The sequence below is a fragment of the Myotis nattereri genome (genome assembly GCF_964212035.1).
Source record: "Myotis nattereri genome assembly, chromosome: 3".
NCBI lineage: Eukaryota > Metazoa > Chordata > Mammalia > Chiroptera > Vespertilionidae > Myotis > Myotis nattereri.
This window is the reverse complement of record NC_138077.1, coordinates 48,461,224-48,483,320: the sequence shown is the minus strand read 5'-3', so window position 1 is coordinate 48,483,320 and position 22,097 is coordinate 48,461,224. Positions and strand designations below refer to the sequence as shown.

Here is a 22,097-nt window from a genome sequence, read left to right as displayed (position 1 = left end):
GAAGTTTAAATAACTGTTCCTTTGTTTACCTGCTATTTTATTCACCTGAAATTATTGCTTAATTAAATAACATACAAACACAGAATGATATGCAGCACTCTATACCCTTGTGTCCACAGCATACATTTTGGCAGTCTCTGTCCGAGGGGCCGCGTATGACTTGGCCATGGAAACAGCTGCATTCGAATAGGCCTTCCTCATGGAATAAGGATAGTTCCTTTCAGGTCCCACATCTGTTTAGGAGAGGTAATTGTAGGGATATCAACATAATTATGGCTGAGTAAACTTTGGGAAATAAAATAATGTCAATTTACATATTCTTCTCCAAAAGTGACAAGAATATACTAGTACATATTCTAAGAAAGAATCATCTAAGAAGACCTCTAGATGACAATATAAATTTTTATACTGTAAGTTAATTTTAGATTCAGAATTGAGCCAGGTATTTTATTTACTTTTTCTTGATAAGGAAAGGAGTTCATTTTGTTTTTAAGTGGTATCTTTAGAAACCAATTTGCAGTTTTTAACAACAAATATTTGGTTTGCCTTTCAGTCTACTTCTCTATTCAACTCCAGATATAAACGTAATAGATTGGGTGAAGTGAGAGATATAAGATTATGATACATCAATTTAATCATTATATGTTTGGATATTAGACAGTTGTAGCTATGGGACTTCTTTTCAATAAATGTACCATTAACTGGGTAATAGGTTTGAATATTAGAAATGAGTTGTCCTTGAACAACTGAAATATTTAATGGCAGTGAGTAGAGATCAAGGGAATAACATTATTTTGAGTTGGTAAGATGTGTTTCCATTGGGTTGGGGAAAATGATACTGGAGGCAGGGAAGTATGCTAGTTTATTTTGTTCTTACCTTTGAAGATGTATAAGCAGCATGTGAGGATACCCCCAGCCAAAAAGCAACCCAGAGACCCAGCCATTCCAAGCCAACAGGACCAACCAAATTTGTATTGGATGCCAAGAAATATATTGTGCAAAACCAGGGTAGAACGTTCCACATAAACATCAACAGCATACCACACAGAACCAATAATTCCTGGGGCACCTAAAAGAAAGGGAAGATGTAAAAAAAAATAAATGCAGGTATTTTCTAAATTTAAACCCTGCTTCTCAAAACAGATGGCATTATGCAAGGAATAATAAATGATACTGTGGATTCATGAACAACTCAAATTGTGGTCACCTCTTTTATGTGTTCCTGTGGCTGCCTATCTTGTATTTCTCCCAAACTACATCTCAGAAATACAAAAATAAACAGTGCTCATCTGTTTTTGTAAATCTAAAATGGTCACTATGGTTTTCTTTAATTTTTCTCTTTCCAATGTTATTTTAGTATTGTAGAAAGAAAACTATTAAAACAAAAGAAAAATCTAAGGAAGAGAAAGAACACAAAATTTAAGACAAATAATGAAGAACATGTTCTTTCTATAACAATATTTTAATTGAAAGTAGATGTCTTTAAGAACATTCTTTTGCTCCCCTTCTTCACCACCCAGACCCACGGTTAAAGCCATGTCAGCTACATAACACACACTCATACGGAAATTAATGTTTTTAAAGTCATTCATTTTAGTGTGTTGGCATTAAAAACTAGTAACTGAAGCAAAAATTGTCTTCAATTTAAAACAAATTCTTATCTATCACCCTCACATATAAGAATAAACAGAGAAAATTTATTCCTTGTAAATAGAATTTATCCCTTATAAATAAAATGTATTCCTTTTAAATTAGTCTATCTCACAAATGACTGGCTTGAAGTGATGCCACTAAGGTCCTCTTGTTTTAAAGGAATAAATTGCATGTCAGAGCCTAGATGCAAAAAACAATGGGGGGCCGGAGGATAAAAGGCTATGTGAAAAGGGTATTTCTGAAACTTGTAGTGTCCAACATGTTTTTTCACGTGTTTTTTTTTTTTTTTCCCCCCCTAGGGAGTTTGTGATATCTATTTAAACCACCATTTCATTGCATTCTTCTCCCAATTATTTAATACAGTTTTTAAGAAGAACCAGATTGTTAACATATAATCTTTAGATAATAGGGTATACATTATCATGCCTTTTCTATAATACTGTCACCAACGGGTTTAGAATGGAAATTCCTTTTGTTATAACTTAGAATCTATGCAAATACTAATACTGAATGATGGTTCCAAGTCTTTGGCCATGTCTGGCAGTTTAAATGTAGTCCCTTTTTTCTTCAGTCATTCCTACTGGGATTTTCTCTATAGATGTGGTTTTCTTTAAACTTAGCTCATTCTGTGGTTTCATTTTTTAAAAATGGAGTATCTAGTGATATCTCAAAAAGTATTCTGTAAGAAAATGTATAGCATTAAATTATGTTAAATTTGTTAAATAAAACACATTGTTACATACAAAAGCTTTATGGAATCACTAGGCTGGATATGGGAATACATGTCTTAGAAAGGAAAAATAACTAAATTCTTGTAACTTCTTAATACAATCTAAGGATCATCAGGGCCTTGACTCAATGTTTGCACATGAAAAAATCAGGGAGAACGCGGTTTTGAGCTGGACATAGGTTAGGCTCTCTGCTATGAGCTTGCTCTGCATACACTGGATCTTCACAAGAGCAATTCAAAGTAGATATTATTGCCCGGGCTTCAGCCTATTCTGCAGATCAGAAAATGAAGACAGGTTGAGTAACTTGTCTAATAAAACCATAATATGCTAATTAGACTGGACAGCCGAACGACCTTCCGGACAAAGCTGGGGCTGCGAGGGCACAATCTCTATCCATTCACTACCTAGAGTGCCTGGTCAGGTTCTCACTTACATTTGCTTTGCTAACTTTTTGCTTCTAGCATAAAAGAAGACGGTTTTCTCACTGGAGGATATTTCTGTTGGTTTCTTCAACAGGATGCTTCCTCCAAACTTGCATCAAGATCCAAAGATGACATCATGTTGTGGTAGAGAAAGACTAAGCTTTGAAGTTGACAACAGACCTGAGTAAAATATTAATTGTGCTGTTTCACGAATAAACATCATGTGAAGTGTTTCTTGACTTATGGTTTATTAGTCATGTTTGATTTATTAGTCTTCAGATCTCTATTTATTCATCTGCTTCTTAAGTAAAGAGAATAATATTATCTGCTTATTGTTTAGTTTATGATCAAATGGGTTGGCACATGAGAAAAGTCTAACATAGGTCTTGGCACAATTTAATTCATTGCTAAAAAGAATCGGTGGGGGTGGACATAAGGAGGTAAGGAGGCTTAATTTGGGGCTTAACTGAGAATTTAACTTCAAGAATAATCACATTAGAAATTATTTTTTAAGTTAAAGCATTATACAGCTTTTTTAGATGGTTGGAAAATAGTTTGAGGACTTTGATAAATCTTGATCTGCCATATTAACAAAAAAAAAGATTAATTATCTGATTCCAAAGCAAAAGAAAGTAGGACTGGTGAATGTGCCTTTTATTCCTTCAATTTAGAAAAGGAAGTCACACACGATCCTAAAATGACCACTTCAGAACATCACCCTTCTCCTTCACCTCAAGAACCCTGAAACACCAATCAGAAAGAATATATGCACCCCTATAGTCATAGCAATGTTACCTACAATAGCTAAGATCTGAAAACAGCCCAAGTGCCTATCAGTGGATGAGTGGATAAAAAAGGTGTGGTGCATTTACACCATGGAATACTATACAGCTGGAAAAAAGAAGGATTTTTTTACCCTTTACAACAGCATGGACAACCTGGAGAATATTATACTGAGTGAAATAAGCCATCAGAGAAAGACAAATATCATATGATCTCACTTATATGTGGAATTTAATGAATATAATAAATTGGTGAACAAAACAGGCCCAGAGGAGGCATGGATGCATGGAATAAGCTGACATATCTCAGAGGTATGTATGTGTGTGTGTGTTGGGGTGGGGGAGATACAGGAAGAGATTAACCAAAGAAATTGTATACATATATGCATAACCATTGACACAGACAATAGTGTGGTGAAGGCCTTGGGTGGGGCAGGGTTGGGAGACTAATGATAGGAAATTGGGGAACATCTGTAATACTGTCAATAATAAAAAAATTTTAAAAAAGGGATCTTAGATGCGTATATCTACCCTTACCACTAGTCCAGACCAGTACCTGCTATTAATAATGTGGTCCCAGCCACAAAGCAGATGCGCACTTTGATGTATGGCTCATCAGGGAGGAATTTCACGCAGTGGAGACCCAGGAGCAGGGTAATAAATCCGAACCCAGCTAGAATATCTGCAGTAATCATCAACGCCCGAGTCAGCACCAACTTCACTGCAAGATCGGGGCAGGTGGTTACAGCATACTCAGAGGAAGGAAACATACTAACTCACAGAAGTGCATAAAAAACAGGCAACCTGAAAGTGGTACACTTAAATTTACATGAGTTTAGAAATGAGTACCTTTACATTTCTCATAAAACAAAAATATTATGAGACTATTGACATTATTATTTGTTTAAGCACTGATTATTACTTAGTCTTGTTGCCTCCTATAAAAATGCCTGGTATATAGTGGGGACTAAATAAATGTTTCTCTTTTGCTTCTTGTTCTGGACTGAATCCTCTTCACAAGTATGATAACTGAACGCTGAATTCATAGTAGAGTATCTGTTATGCAGAAGTTACTCAATGAATATTCAATAATAAATGACCACTATGTTTGTTTGAAATTTTATTGTAAAAAATTAAAAATAATTTGTTAAAGTTTGATATAGGGGAGCAAAATTAATTTTAAGACGTCTCTTGCGACTTTTAGCAGGTGGGAGAACCGTAATAGACTATTTCTGGAAGACAGATTATATTCTCTTTCACATTCCTTCAAGCCTCATTCGTTCATGGCCAAGACATCATATTAACCCTTTCATTTGCATTGTCAACTGAGCATATTTTAAAGCTACAGCCAGTGAGAATAAACAGTAGAAGGCACAGCTAAGAGAAGATAAGGAAACTAGAAGTGGAAGAGTAGCAATCACCTCCTGCAGTGGAAGCACCTTCCACTGGGAAAGCCTCCTGAATGAGTGATGGTTATGCTAACTTAACAATAGGAAGACTTCATTACAATGTGTGGAGGGTTAATTACCCAAAGTCAGAACTACTAGTCTTTTAGCTGACTAATAGAGAGGAGTAATAAAATTTATTCCTTTAATGATATAGTAATTAGGTTTTATATTCATAGTGATTTGAGGTTCCCTTGCATTATAAATAATTTCCCCCAATGATGAGGTAACTTTAGGGCCTATTTAGTAATAGGTTGCTTGCAAAAATGTGGTCAATTTTTCTTATTTAAAACAAAAAAAATATTTTTATAATCTATGTAAGAGAAAATCAATGCATAAAATCAGCTTCTACATTATTAATAGATATATATTTTATAAGCAATTATTGTGTTATTAAAATGTGAGTATATATTCATTTCTAGAATGGAATTTTTAAGGTCTCAAAATTTAGCATTATTTTTAAAAAACTAGGCTCAAATTTCAAATTTAGGCTAAATCTAAGGCTGACTTTTCTCAAAATTGAGGAAAGAAAATAATATGTAACTCATTAGGTAATATTAGTTTTTATATTTCAACAGATACTCCTGATCATCAAATGATATACACAAGTGGGACTCCTGTTCAACACCCCAAGCCAAGGGGCCCCACACTTCGGAGTGCCTCCCCTGAAATTTTCTATGAGCCTTTTTGGAACCTGGGATGATCCAGTAACAGGAGCACCATCTGGATGGGGTGCCCTGAAATCATTGTGGGTCCTGGTCTTCCCTTCTTTGACCTTCGATCCCACCCAGAGCATTATCCAGATGCTCTGCAGAACTCCAGGACTCATGCTTATGAGGTCATCTGGGTGCTTCATGGCTAGGCCAATTCCAAGAAAGTAGCACTGCAAGCAGGTTGCTAATGCAGGTTAGCCGGGAACTTTCTTTTTAAGATTGTGTGAGATTTGGCTGCCAGAATAATATTAAATATATTCTAATTCGTGGGGGGGGGGGGAGTTCAAATGAACTATATCAACTTTTTTTGGAAAAAAAAAAGTATGTGCCTGGGTCTTCATACTTCAGTTTACAGGATAATGGAAAAGGTTATCTTTGGTTGACTATAGTTGTGTAAAAGATATCAAAGACTAAAAATAAAATCCTACTCTCTTATAAGTAACACCCTAACATAGAGGGAATAGTTATAATATTTTCTAGAATACATTTTCATCTCCATTGTCTTTAAGTATATGGTAGAGATTTTTAAAGAAAGTTAATGCATCTTTTCAATGTTATTTGCAACTAATTGGTAAGACTAAATAAAAGAAAAATCTGAGATAGTGTAAGCAAAAGATACAAAAGGAACATTAAAATATAAAGTGGGTTTTCTCTTGTGCAGTGTGCTCATGAGTGATTTTATTTTCCTCTTGCATAAGTGTTTAATATGTTGAAAGATTTCATTTTTTTCTCAGCTGTATCCATACCTCCATATTTCTGGAATAGCTTAGTGACCACATGAATTTATATTCCTATTGACCAAATCATGCTTCTTTGTAGGTAGAACTAGGTTAGTGCAAAGAAGGGAAAGTGGGAAAGAATTAAGAGGTCTTTTTAAAAAAAGATGAAATAAAGTCTTTATGAATTATGTTAAAAATGTTCCAGGCACTCAAATCCCAAATGCCAGGGGAAGATATTTACAGCACTGAAATCCTTTTAGGTTCTTTGCCCTGGATGAATAGCTTTACGGGGGAGAAGTCACATTCCAAGATTTGCTTTTCATTTATCTTGAGAAAAGAAGTAACCCTGTGGTACCATCACCTGTCAATTATTTTGAAAAAAACTAAAACCAATTTGCTTTAATCTGTCTCTTTCTGTCTCTGTCCTTCTATCTCCAATTCTCTTTTTATAGCAAATCTTCCATTGAAATGCTATAAACTTCTTATTTGAATAGTCATAGTTAAAAGATACCCCTGAAATACTTTTCATCTAACCTGTCAATTCTAATCATAAAATCAAAGCATCCTGAAGAATCCATTTCAATTTCAAAAATGTTTACTATAAGCCTACTGTGTATAAGGCACTATGCCAGGTCTTTTGGGGAAAAGCAGAAATGAATAAGACAATATTTTTACTCTAAAGAATTTACAAACACATTGGAAAAGATAAAATACTCTAAAATGTTTCAACTCACATTTCAGAAATAAACTAAATGTCTAATCAAAATATTTAAAACTGGAAAGAACCTTAATACAGTACGGTAGAACAAAAGAACTACACGACAGAAACCTGAGTTCAATTTTCTTGGGTATTCCCTCCCTGTGAGGGGAATGTCTAAGGTATACGTACAGGGATGTTCGGCCAGTATAGAATCGTACTCATCGCAGGTGCGAATTCCATCAAAAGCATTTGTGACACATTCCCACCAGAGGCCCCGGCATTTTGTGCTCACCTAGACATGGGAGAAGACAGGGTGTGAAACAATTCATGCAGACACACTTTAGTTCCCCTTGATCAAAGGAAGAGCTCGGCTGTTGTGAGTTTGATAGCAAAGTACAGTGGTTACGAGCATGATCAGAATTTCCCTTACAATAAACACAATGCATTCTAAAGTATTTTTTCTTTAAACACTAAGAATTAAAGGCTTTCCCCACCAGGAAGTGAATTCACTTTCTGTATAGGGGTGGGAGGGATAAGTCATGCCTCAGCTGGATAAAAATCAAAATTAAGCATATGCAGATGCCTATGGTGGCTCCATCAACCATAGTTTATCATGGAGATAATTCATTTCACTCTCCTGTGCTGACATTTACTCACCCCTTCACCCAAAATCAATATAACATTAGATAATAACTGTTGACATCTTGAGTCTATTAATAATGACCATTAATTTGTCTTCATCATGAACACTGGGTTCCATGAAGACAAGTGTTATTATAAATGAGGTTCATAAATTTAAAGTAATTGGCACAGAAAGCTATATATTAAAACACAAATAAGTGAACTATAAAGACCTCACCATTTCTTCCTCCCTGCTCCACTGACAGACTACAATTGCTTACGCTATGATATGGATGTAAACAAACTAGCATTAATTTTATACAATCTGACAGCCGTAAACCACTCTTAGTTAGAAATGCTGTGCAGATAATTCTTGGGCTACTTAGAGCTAAAAGCTACCAGTGCTCTGAGCCTGCCCATAGTTTATCTCTAAATTGTAAGTCACAATAGATTTCTTAGAATTGTAAACATGCCAAAGGAAAATAGTTCTCAGTATTCTTGACAGAGTTCATGCATATGAAACAGAGCTAATAAGATTGTTTCTGTTGACTCAATTACTGACTCAATTACCTTGGAAATCTGAAATAGGTAAGATTTAGCAAGGGTTATCTTGGAAAATGAAAACTTATTTTTTTCCTTAAAGAAAGAATAAGTAACAGAGCAGAGTGAGGAGAGAAATACAAGGGCACAGGGATTACAATTGGTGTGAAGAAGAAAGGAAGGAACACAAAACACTTTGACTTACAAAAGAAAATTCTAACGGGTAATATTTGCGCTTGGACACTCTCTGGTCTGTGTCCTGCTTTAAAGCCATACTGTGTGCCAAATAAAACTACCGAACTCTGCTGCTGGCTACTCCACCACAATTTCAAATGTCATATGTCTTTGATCACTTTCTATGTGAAATACTTCTAACTGATAATAATTAATACTTCTTTTTTTATTTAAATTATTTAGTGTTTAAAGTATTACATATGTCTCCTTTTAGTCCCATTGTCCTCCCCCTGCCGCTCCCACCCCCCAGCACATGTCCCAGCCCTCTATTGTCTGTACTCATTGGTTATATTTATATGAATGATACAAATCCTTTGGTTGATCTCTTACTCCCCTCCCACCTTCCCTTGCCTTCCCTCTGAGGTTTGATGGTCTGTTTGTTCGATGCTTCTATGTGTCTAGATCTATTTTTGCTCATCAGTTTATGTTGTTCATTATATTCCACAAATGAATGAGATTATGTGATAGTTATCTTTCTCTGACTGGCTTATTTCACTTAGCATAATATTCTCCAGGTTCATCCATGCTGTTGCAAAAGGTAAGAGTTCTTTCTTTTTTACAGCAGCATAGTATTCCATTGTGTAGATGTACCATAGGTTTTTAATCTACTCATCTGCTGATTGGCACCTAGGCTGTTTCCAAATCTTAGCTATTGTAAATCGTGCTGCTATGAACATAGGGGTGCATGTGTTCTTTCTGATTGGTGTTTCTGATTTCTTGGGATATATTCCTAGAAGTGAGATTAGTGGGTCAAATAATTAATACTTCTATATTGATTTTGTACTACATGACAGTTGCTGTTTAAGCATATTATTATTTCATTTATTCTTTAAAGGACCCTATGAGACATTATAATTGTCTATTTTATAAATAAGGAAAAGAAGGCACAGGAAAGGTTATTGATTAACCTCAAGAAAGTATCTTATGTAATAAAGAGGGAATATGCTAATTGACCATCACACCCTCACAAGATGTCAGTGTCCACAGCTAATAAAGAGGGGATATGCTAATTGACTGTCACACCCTCACAAGATGGCAGCACCCACAGCCACAAGATGGTGGGACCCAGTCCCCTCAGCCCCGCCTCATCCAGCCAGAGTCCCCTAGTCCCCTCAGCCCCACAGGGGGAGGCAGTTGGGGACGATCATGCTGGCAGGGGAGCAGTTAGGCATCAATCAGGACAGCAGGGGAGCAGTTAGGGGGCTATCAGGCTAGCAGGCAGAGTGGTTAGGGGCAATCAGGCAGGCAGGCAGGCGAGTGGTTAGGAGCCAGCAGTACTGGATTGTGAGAGGGATGTCAAACTGCCGGTTTAGGCCCGATCGGACATCCCCCAAGGGGTCCCAGATTGGAGACGGTGCAGGCTGGGCTGAGGGCCTGCCTTTCCCATGCACAAATTCCATTCACTGGGCCTCTAGTTGTTAATAAATGGAGAAGATAGGATTCAAACACCAAAGCTGTGCATATGGCCTTAAGCATTGAGGTATGCTTAACACCCATTTTTTAAATTCCAGATCCATTCGGGCTAAACTACTCTATTAATGGAAATTAAAAGACAGATTTGGGTGAAGCAGTAAGCCCAAAATTTATTCTCATCCTAAAGGCCATTATTCTATAAAACTTCACTTTGGCTTGCTCTTCCTGAGGTAAAATCTGAAAGTGATATTCTGAAATTTATTGAGTATTATTTCAGGAAACTGAAGAATCACAGAGACCAAAAATTTAATGAAGAAAATCTATCTTGTGAAATTTAACACATCAATTTCTAATTTCTAAAAAACATGTGAACTTGTATATTTAAGCTACAGTTGAAAACATAGAGACTTTAAGTATAAATTGACATTTATTAGTTGTGTTGTATCTTGAGCAAAATCTTACCTTCTTTCAGCCTCTATCTCTTTATCTGCATAGAAGAGATAATGCTAAAAAGATTATAAGAATTAAAATGCACACACATACACATACACAATTTCTCAGTAAATGATAATATTAATAAATAACTTAAGTATCATAATAACCTGAGTAGTGACTTTGTTCAGCTTTCCTGACTAACCACAATGACAGTATAGAAAAGTAGATGTCAGGAGCTGAATGGTGGTCACCAAAAAGATATGTCCATATCCTAGTCCCCAGAACCTGTGAATTTGGAAAAAAACAAAAACAAAAACAAAAAAGCATTTACACATGTAATTAGGTTTAGGATCTTGAAATAAAAAGATGGTCTTAGATTACCAGGGTAGGCCATAAATCTAGTGGTGTGTCCTCATAGGAGACAGAGGAGAGACACAGATAGAAGAGAAAGAGGATATGTGAGCACGGAGACAGGGATGGAAGTGATGTGGACACAGGTCAAGGAATGCCCACAGCCACTAGAGGCTGGGAGAGGTAAGGAATATATTCTCCCCTAGAATCTCCAGGGACAGTGAAGTCCTGCCAACACCTAGATTTCAAATTGCTGGCCTCTAGAACTGTGAGATAATGAATTTATCTGTGTGAATGTGGACCAAAAACAGGGGGCTCTATAAATAAATCTAGCAATTCTAGTGACTGAAAGTAACCTCACAGGGTGATCTGATCGTAAATGCACAATTGGGCAGCTTATGGTGAGTAGTCACAACCTAGGCATATAACTTTTTTTTAATAATTGCCTTTCTGTTATTTTTTATTATTATCATTATTATTTTATTGACTTCAGAGAGGAAGGGAGAAAGAGAGAGATATAGAAATATCAATGATGAGAGAATCATTGATTGGCTTTCTTCTGCACACTTCCCACCAGGGATTGAACCCACAACCTGGGCATATGCCCTGACTAGGAATTGAACCGTGACCTCCTGGTTCATAGTTCAATGTTCAACCACTGAGCCACACAGGCTGGGCCATATAACTTCCTTAGTAGGTTTATCTTTGCCTTCAGCAAGCACTGTCCATTGTTTTAGTGCATCCAGGTAAACACACCTTTGGAAAGCTCTTTTTCAGAGCTCTGAGAAGTATAACCACCCTCAAGAGAACACACATAAGTGTGTTAACAATCCTGTAATCTAACCCCTGACTTGCTTTCTCCCACCTCCATGTCATCTTTATGTTCCCTCCTTAATTCCAAATGTATAAAAGAAACCAAAAACAGGCATTCTCTGGAGCATTTCAGATATTGCTTCCCAGCAATTGTTGTCAGATTGGCTCAAATAAATTCTTATAAAACACTCTGAAGGTTTGGACATTCTTACATCAACATTAAGCTACCAGATTTGTGGTAATTTGTTATGACAACCCTAGGAAACAAACACAATAAATATTATTTTTACTCAGCCATTATACCATAACAAATAGATGCTATAATTATTATCCTATATAATAAGGAGCCAATATGTTAATTAGACCAGACAGCCAAATGTCCTTCCAGATGTCCTTCTGGACATCCTTCCAGATGAAGCCATGGCTGCAAGGGCTGAGGCAAGAATGACCTTCCTGAACGAACAGTGGCAGGGGGTGGGACCAGTGAGCCTGTGCCTCCAGGCCAGCCATGGCAGTCCCTGAACCTCTCCTTCCTCACAGGAAGCAGGAGAGGCGGTGGCACAGGTCTGGTCCTGGCACCCCCACTTCCTCAGAGGCAGCAGGAGAAGGGGCGGCGTGGTCCTGGCTCCTCCACAGAGGTGGGATGGGGTGCGACCACGATGCCTCAACTTCCCATGGCCCCTCCCCCAGCCTGCCTGTCCCAAATTGGCCCCCCCAACCAGTGGGTGGGAGGTGGTGCCAGTGCTAAGGAGCAGCAAGCCAGCTTCTGGTTGAGCGGCTCTCCCCCCTGCTGCTCAGCCAGAAGCCGGGCTCATGGTGGGCGAGCAGAGCAGCAGTGATGGGAGCCTCTCCGCCTCCGCTATAGGCGGGCGGTAAGGAGTGAGGGGTCCCACACTGCAAGAGCCCTGGACTGTGAGAGGGATATCTGAGTGCTGGCTTAGGCCCAGCGGGGATGGGGCCTAAGCTGGAAGGTAGACCTCCCCTGAGGGGTCCTGGACTGCGAGAGGGCACAGGCTAGGCTGAGGGTCCTGCCCCACACCCAGTGTACAAATTTCATGCACCAGGCCTCTAGTACATACCATAACAGAAAACAGACTTTCTGTCAGTCTTTCTATTAACAGAAACACACGGGATCCAATTTATTTCAAACTAAGCTAGGTTATGTGGATTTGAAGTCACTTCTTTATAATCAAAGAATGAATGTCTACAATTTTCTTCTAACTCAGCCACTAAAACAACCCATCCAATCTACTATGGATTTTCATTGTTATACATACATTATTTAGAAAGTCACCTGAGATATACGTATATGTGAGAATACTTATTTTTACATAAGGAATATTTCTTTCATGCCAACATAATCCAGTAGTGGTGTCATTTTTCAAGGCTATTGATCATTTACCTGCAATGACCATATTTAGAAAAGCAATGAGCTCATTAGAGGAAACAAGGAATCCAATTTCATTAGGTATTAATGCTCAGGGGCACACTATTAGATTGCTTGGTATTCACACTCAGTTAAGGTATGTGAGAATAGTGGCTGTAATTAACTAAACTTCTGTGTTAATATAGCACTTACTGGAGACATTCTTAAAGGTGCCTTTGTGCATAAAAGACAAGGTTAAACGATTTTATGTTATTTGGCATATTTAAGAAATCCTTCATTGTCTACAATGTATATTGTTCACTTACCTCTGTATTGTACAATGGCTTATTAAGAATTTTCTAAAAGGCAAGCAGGTATAAGTTCTTAAAAGTTTTAAGACAAGGTTCTTAAAAAGCCAACCAATGCTTAGAATATATGCTTAACCTTTCTTTAAGGACAAAAATGCAAAATGTTAACTAATAATTTTTATCTCACAGGGTTGTCCAAAATAGGGGGTCCCTAATTTAAGCTTTTTTTCTTTTAATAAGTGATTTATATATTAATAAAAAATATACAAACCCATACTAGAGGAATTTGTATATTATTTCAATAAATAGCTATTGATCCTAAAGTTAGAGAAGGTATTATCTCCTAAATTATGAGAAGTTTATCCAAGATACAACAATAAAAGTACACAAGCACAAGGCCAGCAGAAATCTCTTAATATTAATTAGCTGCCAATAGTGAAACATAGAGATTTTACAGAACAGTCCATATTTCTGGCTTCCCTTGGCAACTTGGTCAGTGTAGCCACCTGAACTCCCTGGTTCAATGTAGCAACAATTACCATGAGGTAAGTAGTTGCTCCATTTAGGTGGCATTTGTGTTCATAGGGTCTACATTACTCCTACCAGTTTGAATGTTGGCTTCCTTGCTTCTGTAGGCATTTGAATTTTCCCTTGATAGTATATAACAATGAGAATAACTTCCCTTGAACTCAACCTGACAAATTTCTACCTATTATTCAAATCCTACTTCCAAGATGTCGTTTCTCCCAGGCTCTGAACTAGAATTAATCTCTTCCCAGATAAGAGTAACTGTCCATATTGTTCTCTAGCACTTACAATATTAAATTATCTTTTGTATGTGCATCTATTTACATCTGTCATTGTCATCTTTCACATTATATTCATTGAATGTCTGTCATGCTTCAGTCAATAGGCTAACTAAATTCTATGGATACAGCAATGACCAAGAGAGGCATGATACCTTCCTCAAAGGAGCCTCCTCCTTTGAGACAGACCCTCCTCCTTGGTTACATAATAGATGCTCAATAAATATTTATTGGGGGGGGGGGAGATTAGTGAATCTATCTTCTACACACACAATAACTCTCATTTGATCTTTGGCATAGATAATGGTTACCGATACACTGTATGGACTGATGCTTAATATGCGCTTTCAACTTAACTGAATAGACTAGGACACCTGAATCCAAGAGCCAACTATTATTTACACCAGAGAGTTTATACAGATTTGGTGTCAGCCTGGATCTCATCTGGTCAACTGGCTAAAAAAGTATTTACCACGATACTCAGCATGAACAGGATACCACTCAGAAAAAGCTTTTGGAAACCATATCGAGGATGACTCTGCCCAGTGAAGTTTCTAGTAGCATAAATTAGTTCTGTAATCCCAGAGTTTCTTATTCTGGTCTCTTTACCAGTTTTCCATCAAGGTCTCTCTCCCCTAGTCTTTGCCAAGTTCTCTTTCTTATTACTTTTGAAATACAAGCAGCCCAACACAATTTTGCCTGCCTTGTCTTATTCAGTGTAGTTTTGAGTGTGTTTGTCTTGCCTCCACATATTTTATATGTAGTATTAGAGAAACTTAAAAATACTTTAATTAATTGGCATTTATTTCTCATTCAGTTACATAGGAGATTTATACACAGTAAAATTTTTGGTTAACCATTATCAAATATAATTTTTCTTTGTCAGTATTCATTAATATAAATGCATATGTACTTTGATTTGTGTGTAAATATACATAAGAAGAATGGATAAATAAAAAAATAAATGTAAATGTATTTTTAAAACCACATTGCATACACATATTATAGGAAATAATAGTATTAACAGTAATTTACTATCCTTATGCTAGCATACTTTACATTGAAGATTCAACATACCTGTTTCCAATATTTACCTAATTATATTTGTCAATATGCAAATGTTTTTATTTTAATTTTTAAATAAAATTAATTGGGTAACATTAGCTAATAAAATTACATAGGTTTTAAGCATACAATTCTACAATACATTAGCTATATATTACATTGTGTGTTGACCAAGTAAGTTTGAATAATACTAAACAACATGTTTTACTTCTAAAACTTGAAACACTTTCAATTTTAACATAAAATACATTTGAATTTTTATCATAGGATTCTAAACTTTTTATTTTAATATTTACTTTTACCTTTCTTACTCTCCCAGTGTCTAAAAGAACTCAAGACAAATATTTATAAGGATGAAGAAGCAAGATTAAAATAAGCATAATGGACACCACCTTTCCTTTCTACTCCATTTTTGTACCATGAGTTTATTTGCTAAAATATATTTGGTTTATCTCTGTCTGCTTATTAGTGGAGCACTGGCTAAAAGTATAAATAGTAAAAACAGGATAATACAAACATAGTAAGTAAAATATAATTCTTGTGTCTTCACAGTTAAATTACCTAATTTACATATCAGAACTATCTAAATATTTCAATTTTAGCATTTATTGTTCAATTTAAGTCACACATTTAATAATTTTAGCATGCATATGAAAGTATGGTGTCACAACTCTGCAATGATTTCTGCCCAATGACGATCGTAATTTATATTGAATAAATGATAATAAAATTAGTATTATCATTAAATTACTGATTCAGTATTTTAATAAAATACTAATTTTATTATCATCTATTCAACTTAAATCATTACTTCTTGCTTTTCTTCTTCATTTCATTCTCTCTTTGAAATACCAGGCAGAAAAACTATAGACCAGAATATACTCTTCATCAACTTTATTATGCATCCCAGGGGATTAGATCTTTGACTATCTTATTAAAAAGAGAAACCAAATCCATATCTAGAGAAAATTGAAGTTGTACCAAGATAAAAGATTTTGCCTAAAAATAGTGTTGGTCTCCCTACAGAGATACTTCTCATTTAGGGCTCAATATGAGTTTCCAAAGATCACTTTATATTGTTATATTGTATTTCATTCACGTTCATTTATTCATCCTTTTAATAGGCATGGCAAGTATCTTAATAGTTACCCAATCAATTCATGTTAGCAAATAAATCAGGAGCTTCTATTATTTGGAAGTCCCTGTTAGGTGCTATAGAAGATCATGAGATCGATGAAAGAATTTCTGTAGCCTCAGATGTGCAATGAAGGAGTTTGAAATCAGTTGGAAAGTAAAATTAGTATATAAATAATCAGAGTACACACTAGATAGATTTTTTAAATATTTACTTTCTGTCTGAAAAAATATAAATCCCAGGGGAGAACCTGGTGATGGAGCTAAAATAAATCCAAATGTGGGAAACATTCATTTGAGGTAATCAAATTTTAATTATAACAGTGCGTAGTGTATAGCAGGTTCTCAGTCAATAATTAACAAAAGATTAACTGAAAATGTAATAATCTTGTGAAAACATTTTTCCCCTCTGGTAGTTGATACCAGTAATCTTGTGAAGAAACTACTTTCCTATTTCAGTGTGGATAATGAATAATTACAATATCCATAATTTATTTTCTTTTAAAAATATATTTAATAGATAACTTACGCTATTTTGTCTTTCTTGTCTGCCTATTCCCCTGGTTAGACAAAAAAAAAAAAAGTATATCATAAGTATAAAAATGGGCAAACCACAGCCCAGAGAAGTAAACAAAGCTTCTTCAAGAAAATCAATAGCAAAAATAGGAATAGAACTTAAATGTCATATTTCACCTTTAAGTGAACATTATATAAAATGTCATCTCCTCCTCCAGAACAAAAACAAACCGATAAAAACTGCGAATAGACAGTAATATATCTAATGGTTATTGACTGACTTGTATCTGCCTGGTACTGTGGTACACAAGCTCACTTAATCCTCACAAGACACTTATAATGTTCATATTTTAGTCTCTCTGTGCAGAAGAGGAAATGTAATTTATAGCAGCTTAGACACCTGTCAAAATTCACACAGCTACTACCTGGCAAGATGGGATTTAATCTCAGGTCCCTCTAACATCAAGTCCAACCTTTAGGCCTCCCCACCATACAGCATCATATTATCCCATCTTGAGGTGCTGTGTAAGAATCTCAACAAGATAAAATAGTGGGGTGATTCAGGGACATTGTTGCTTGGTGACTTCTGCATAGAGACTAATTGTCCTGCATTTAAGCTCTAAGTGAGTGACTCCACCAGTCCTTCAACTGCCCCAAACAGTAAATGATTTCAACCTTGACTTCTCCCTCTTCATCAACCTTCTTTTGTACATGCAATCAATTACTAATTCAATCAATTTGAATTCTTTAGAATTTCCCATATCTTCACATGTCTCCTTTGCTGCCATCCTAAATCAGGCCACTGTCACTTCCCTCCTGTTCTGCGGCAAAAGTCTCCTAATTTCTCTCCCGATACTTCATTTCACTGCTTCCCAGCATTCTCCACAAGCGGCCAGAATGATTGATCTTTCTAAACTACATGTATATGTTTGTTTACATTGAAACATGCTTGTCTATGGTATACCATCTGTATTTTACATGATCTCAAAGTCCTTGAGATCTAGTCCCTATATTCTCTTAAATACATTGGAAACTCTAATCATGCTGAAATATATACAAAGCCACAAAAATACAGCGCTCTCATACCTGGATCTCTGCCCATACAATTTCCTGTGCTTGGGACACTCGACTTCTTCTTCACTCACCTATCCTTCAAATCCTTAGTTCAGATATTTTTTCTTCTAGGTAGACTTCATCGGTTATCCATAATTGAGTGAGCCAGCCACTCAGAGTTATTTGCAAGAATATACTATAACTATCAATTCACTATTCTCCACAATATGCTGGGAGCAATTTAAGGAACATCAAGGTCTCATTCTACTTCATAATCTTGTACCCACAATACCAGGTAGATAGTAGGTATCAAAGAATATTTGTGAAATGCAGGAAGATAGAAACAAATGGAGAAAGAAAGGGAGAAATAAACCAATAAAGGAGAAAGGGGGAGAAAAAGAAAAACAAGTAGAGGAAGAGCATACATAAGGGACTTTAAGAAAAGGAGTGGGGTGATAGAGGGAAGAAGAAGAAAAGGAGGGAAGAAGGAAAAGAAGAAGGAAGGGAGAAAGAAAAAAGGAAAGGAGAGAGAGTGAGAAGGAGAAAGAAAAGAAGAGCCTATGAAGTTACAGAAAAATGGAGAATATTCACTCTAAACTACCAGCGGAAATTTCTAGGGAGGCTCTAAATGCCATCAGACATTGGGGGACTGGCCATCTCTCTGGGTTGCAGACATGGTCATAACCAAGGAGTCCTGGTGTTAAAGAAAGTGAAGACTGAAAAGGCCCTTAAAATGACTGAGTTCAACTTCATCTTATGATTCAGCCGAAGAAAGGAGGTGTGGCTTGCTCAGTCAGTAGAAAACAAATAAGATACAAGCACAGACTGGAATAATCTCAAAATCCAAGTTCTCTTCACCACAACTATCTTCCCAGAGACAAATGAGTCAATAAAGACAGGAGCAGTGTGGTAGCTTAGGGTGGTTGGTCCTCAATTTGGGGCTATGCCTCTGTGTGCTATTTCTTTTCCCTGATGGTTTACTTAATGCAAAGAACTTCACTCTTCAAGGCAGGTAGAAGTAAGGCGAAAGGACTCCGTGTGATATTCTGAGGTTCTTTCTGTTTGCGCTCCCTGTTACTAATCTTGATCCTCTAATGAGCCCTGAGTTTCTGCTCATGCTTCACTTGTCATGTGTCTTCTTGTCTGGAAGGCCTCTGCTGCCATTTTCACCTTTTGAAATCCTTTGTATCTTTTTGAGGCTTTGTGCAGATGCTTTTCCTCCCCAAGGCCATCTGTATTTTACATAATCATGTAAAATACAGATGGTATTTCCTGCACCAGTGACAGGAAATAATCATTCCATCTTCTCTGCACCATTGGCATTTTGTTCATTTCTTTCTCCAATATGAATTGGCCTATGCCTTTTGGTATAGACTTATGTGCATAGTTTTTCCTCACTAAATGTACACTCCTGTCAGGCTGACTCATTCTTGCTTTATCCTTATCTCCCCTAGCAGATATTAGCATAGTACCTTTTATATGGAATATATGTCATGGTTTTTTAATGTTGAATTGAGCTATGGAAACCATTTTCCAACTCTGAAGCCTATATCATCCTAAAAGATTAACAACACTAGAAATTCATAACACTCCTTTAAAAAAATTTTCTATGAGCAAGCTTTTTTTTAAAGCACTTTTGCGGTGTCAATTTTTGTTCAACAGTTGTTTAAAGTGAGTTGTTAATATGGACTAATGGTAATACATATATATGAGGAAGGAAGCAAGACGAGCAGCATAATTGAGTCAGTGAGTGTCACAACCTTCAAATTTATGGATAATAGTATGATTTCATATGTTGGCCCATAGAAGGAGCAATTATTAAGAGAGATTCATGTCCCTTTAAAAAACTGGCAAATAAAGAGATTGTTGGAAGAGAAGGAGCCTCATCTGTTACAGATTCTTTCTTTAAATGTGGAGGCTTCTTGGGAATATTTATAGCAATGTATTTCAAGTATTGGAAATGTGGAAGAAGCTAAGAAATACTCACTAGAGCTTGCCCAAGGTTAGCAAGGATTTACTCGAGGTGAATAACCTAGACTACTCATTCCATTCATTTTAGCTAGAAGTGTTCTTGCCCAGAGCAGATGGCAAATTGGTTGGAGGTAGTGAAATAAAAGCAAGAAGGCACTTTAAGTGCCAGGACTCCCAATCTCTCCCAGCAAGGCTTGACCCTTTCGAAACTCCCATTTCTTATCAAGTGAAGTTAGCAGTTCCATTACCTTAAGCAGATGGATTTTTAAATTGTTTTAGAAAATATTTTAACACTGCTTTTAGATGAAATGTTGTATATTTTTAAACACATAACTTTAGGTCTGCTCAAGTCCAATATATCACTCTGTTATTCACCTATTCCTGACAGTCCAGATTCTGGTAAGCTAGTGGCCGCAGACGTTTTTATCTGCATTTTCTCTGAGCATTGTTCAAAGGGCATTGTCTTCATTCACTGCTTATTATGCATGACCAGATAAAATGCAACAGGTACAGTGGACATCCTTTATAGTAGTTCTATTAAATTTTTCAAAAATATAACTTTTAGCACTAAAGAAGTTTTTATAACTCCATTGGTCCTGAAATGCCATGTAGAAGTCCAAGAAAAATTAAAAGCAAGAAAAAAAAAATAAATGGCAGAAATAATACACAGCAAAATAGAAAGATTATTACCCTTCATTTCTAACTTCCATTTGAGAGTGGAATAAATAAAATTAGGGGAAAAGATACCATTGCCCTCAGGTATCTTTCCTAAACTTCATAGAGGTGACATTATAGCATGTGTTAAATTGTTCCCTTCAGATGTACATACAAGAACATATTGGGTTGCTATATGGTCTTTATTAGAGGTCCTGATATGTTGTTTCTTTTTCTTACCTACACGTTTTGAAACCTTACTAATGAATAGTAGCTGATTTTGATATTTACTCAGTTCTGTCTCTCTCACATTCCAATAGCCATAGGAAATGCTTTTAAACTCCAAAATTACTTCTTTCTGAGCTTCTCCAGTGAGAAAGGTAAAATCTTCAAATGTCAACTACTCACTCATTCTTGCATAACAGTTGGTTCCAGAGAGCAACTCATTTTTAAGAGAGTGTTTCTTAAATCTATATCTACTCCTTGTACCTTGGGACACACTGGAGGATGTGCTTTCCCACAGAATGTCTTCTCCTACTTGGAAACTTCTTAAAATAACATTTTTCTATAGCATACCGATTGAATAGATTTTATATGTCTGGAGTTTTATTACTCAATTTCTTAGACTACCATTCTTTAAGAAAGTCTATCATGCTACTCTTAATCTTGTCATTAAGATTAGCAAATTTATGTTTAAGAAACTGTTGAGGGGTAGTTAGGGGTGGAGGGATTGAGAAAAGACAAGAAAAATTCATGGACACCAACAACAGTGTGGGGATTGCCAAGGAGAGGAGGGTGGAGGGAGGTAAAGAAAGGTACAGGGGGAATAAAAGGTAAAGGAAGGATACTTGACTGTGGGTGGTGAACATGCAATACAGTATACAGATGATGTATTATAGAATTGTACATCTGAAAGCTGTATGATTTTGTTAACCAGTGTCACTCTAATAAATTCAATAAAAAGGAGAAAAAGAAAGAAAGGTGTCACTGGAATGTTATTTAAATTGGTATATACAGCAATGGAAGAGGTGAATTTCTGGAGGGCTGAGTGACAGAGGTTATATTATTACCCTTTTATAAATTTATCCTTATAAAAAAGAAATTATTCAGTTTCGTGATCTGCAAAATGGAATACAACAATACTTACATCATAGATTAGCTGCAAGGATTCATTGAGTTGAAATGTGAAGACTCAGTAAGTAGTAAATAAAGAGTTGATCAGTCCATGTTGGCAATTATCATTAATCCCAGTGAACACAGTGAGGCAGTGAGACTTTGAGAAAATGTGGAAGGGCTTGGGTGAGAAAAAGAAGTTGCTGACTTCTTACCTCCAGGGAATCATCGGCATTCACCATCCAACAGTCTGTCCAGGTGGCTACAACCAAGAACCCAGTAGAGAACAGGGCAAAGAAGCAGGCCACGTACTGAAGAAGATCCCTCATCTTCGCGAGCAGCCGGACTGGAAGGGATGCATGGGAAGCTGCCAGCCCTTGACTACTCAGGTAGCTGGAATGCTGTCAATCTCCCGTGCTCCCGGTACCTAGGGGTGTAAAAATACTGGTCTTTTCCTCTTTCTCACACCCCACTGCAGGCGTCTTGAGTTGCAGTAAGAGTTAAAGAAACAGGCTGTAACCCACAGAGGGGTCCTGGAG

General features: G+C 36.5%; 1 protein-coding gene across 1 annotated transcript; it reads right to left on the bottom strand.

The window, feature by feature from the left end:
* Window positions 1-99: 99 nt before the first annotated feature.
* CLDN16 (claudin 16) lies at window positions 100-21,887 on the bottom strand (the record flags this gene model as incomplete). The annotated part of the gene is made up of 5 exons (XM_081088571.1): window positions 100-233; window positions 878-1,069; window positions 4,145-4,309; window positions 7,355-7,457; window positions 21,774-21,887. The coding sequence occupies 5 exons, from the start codon at window positions 21,885-21,887 to the stop codon at window positions 100-102; spliced, it is 708 nt and encodes a 235-aa protein (XP_080944697.1).
* Between the last annotated feature and the right edge of the window lie 210 nt (window positions 21,888-22,097).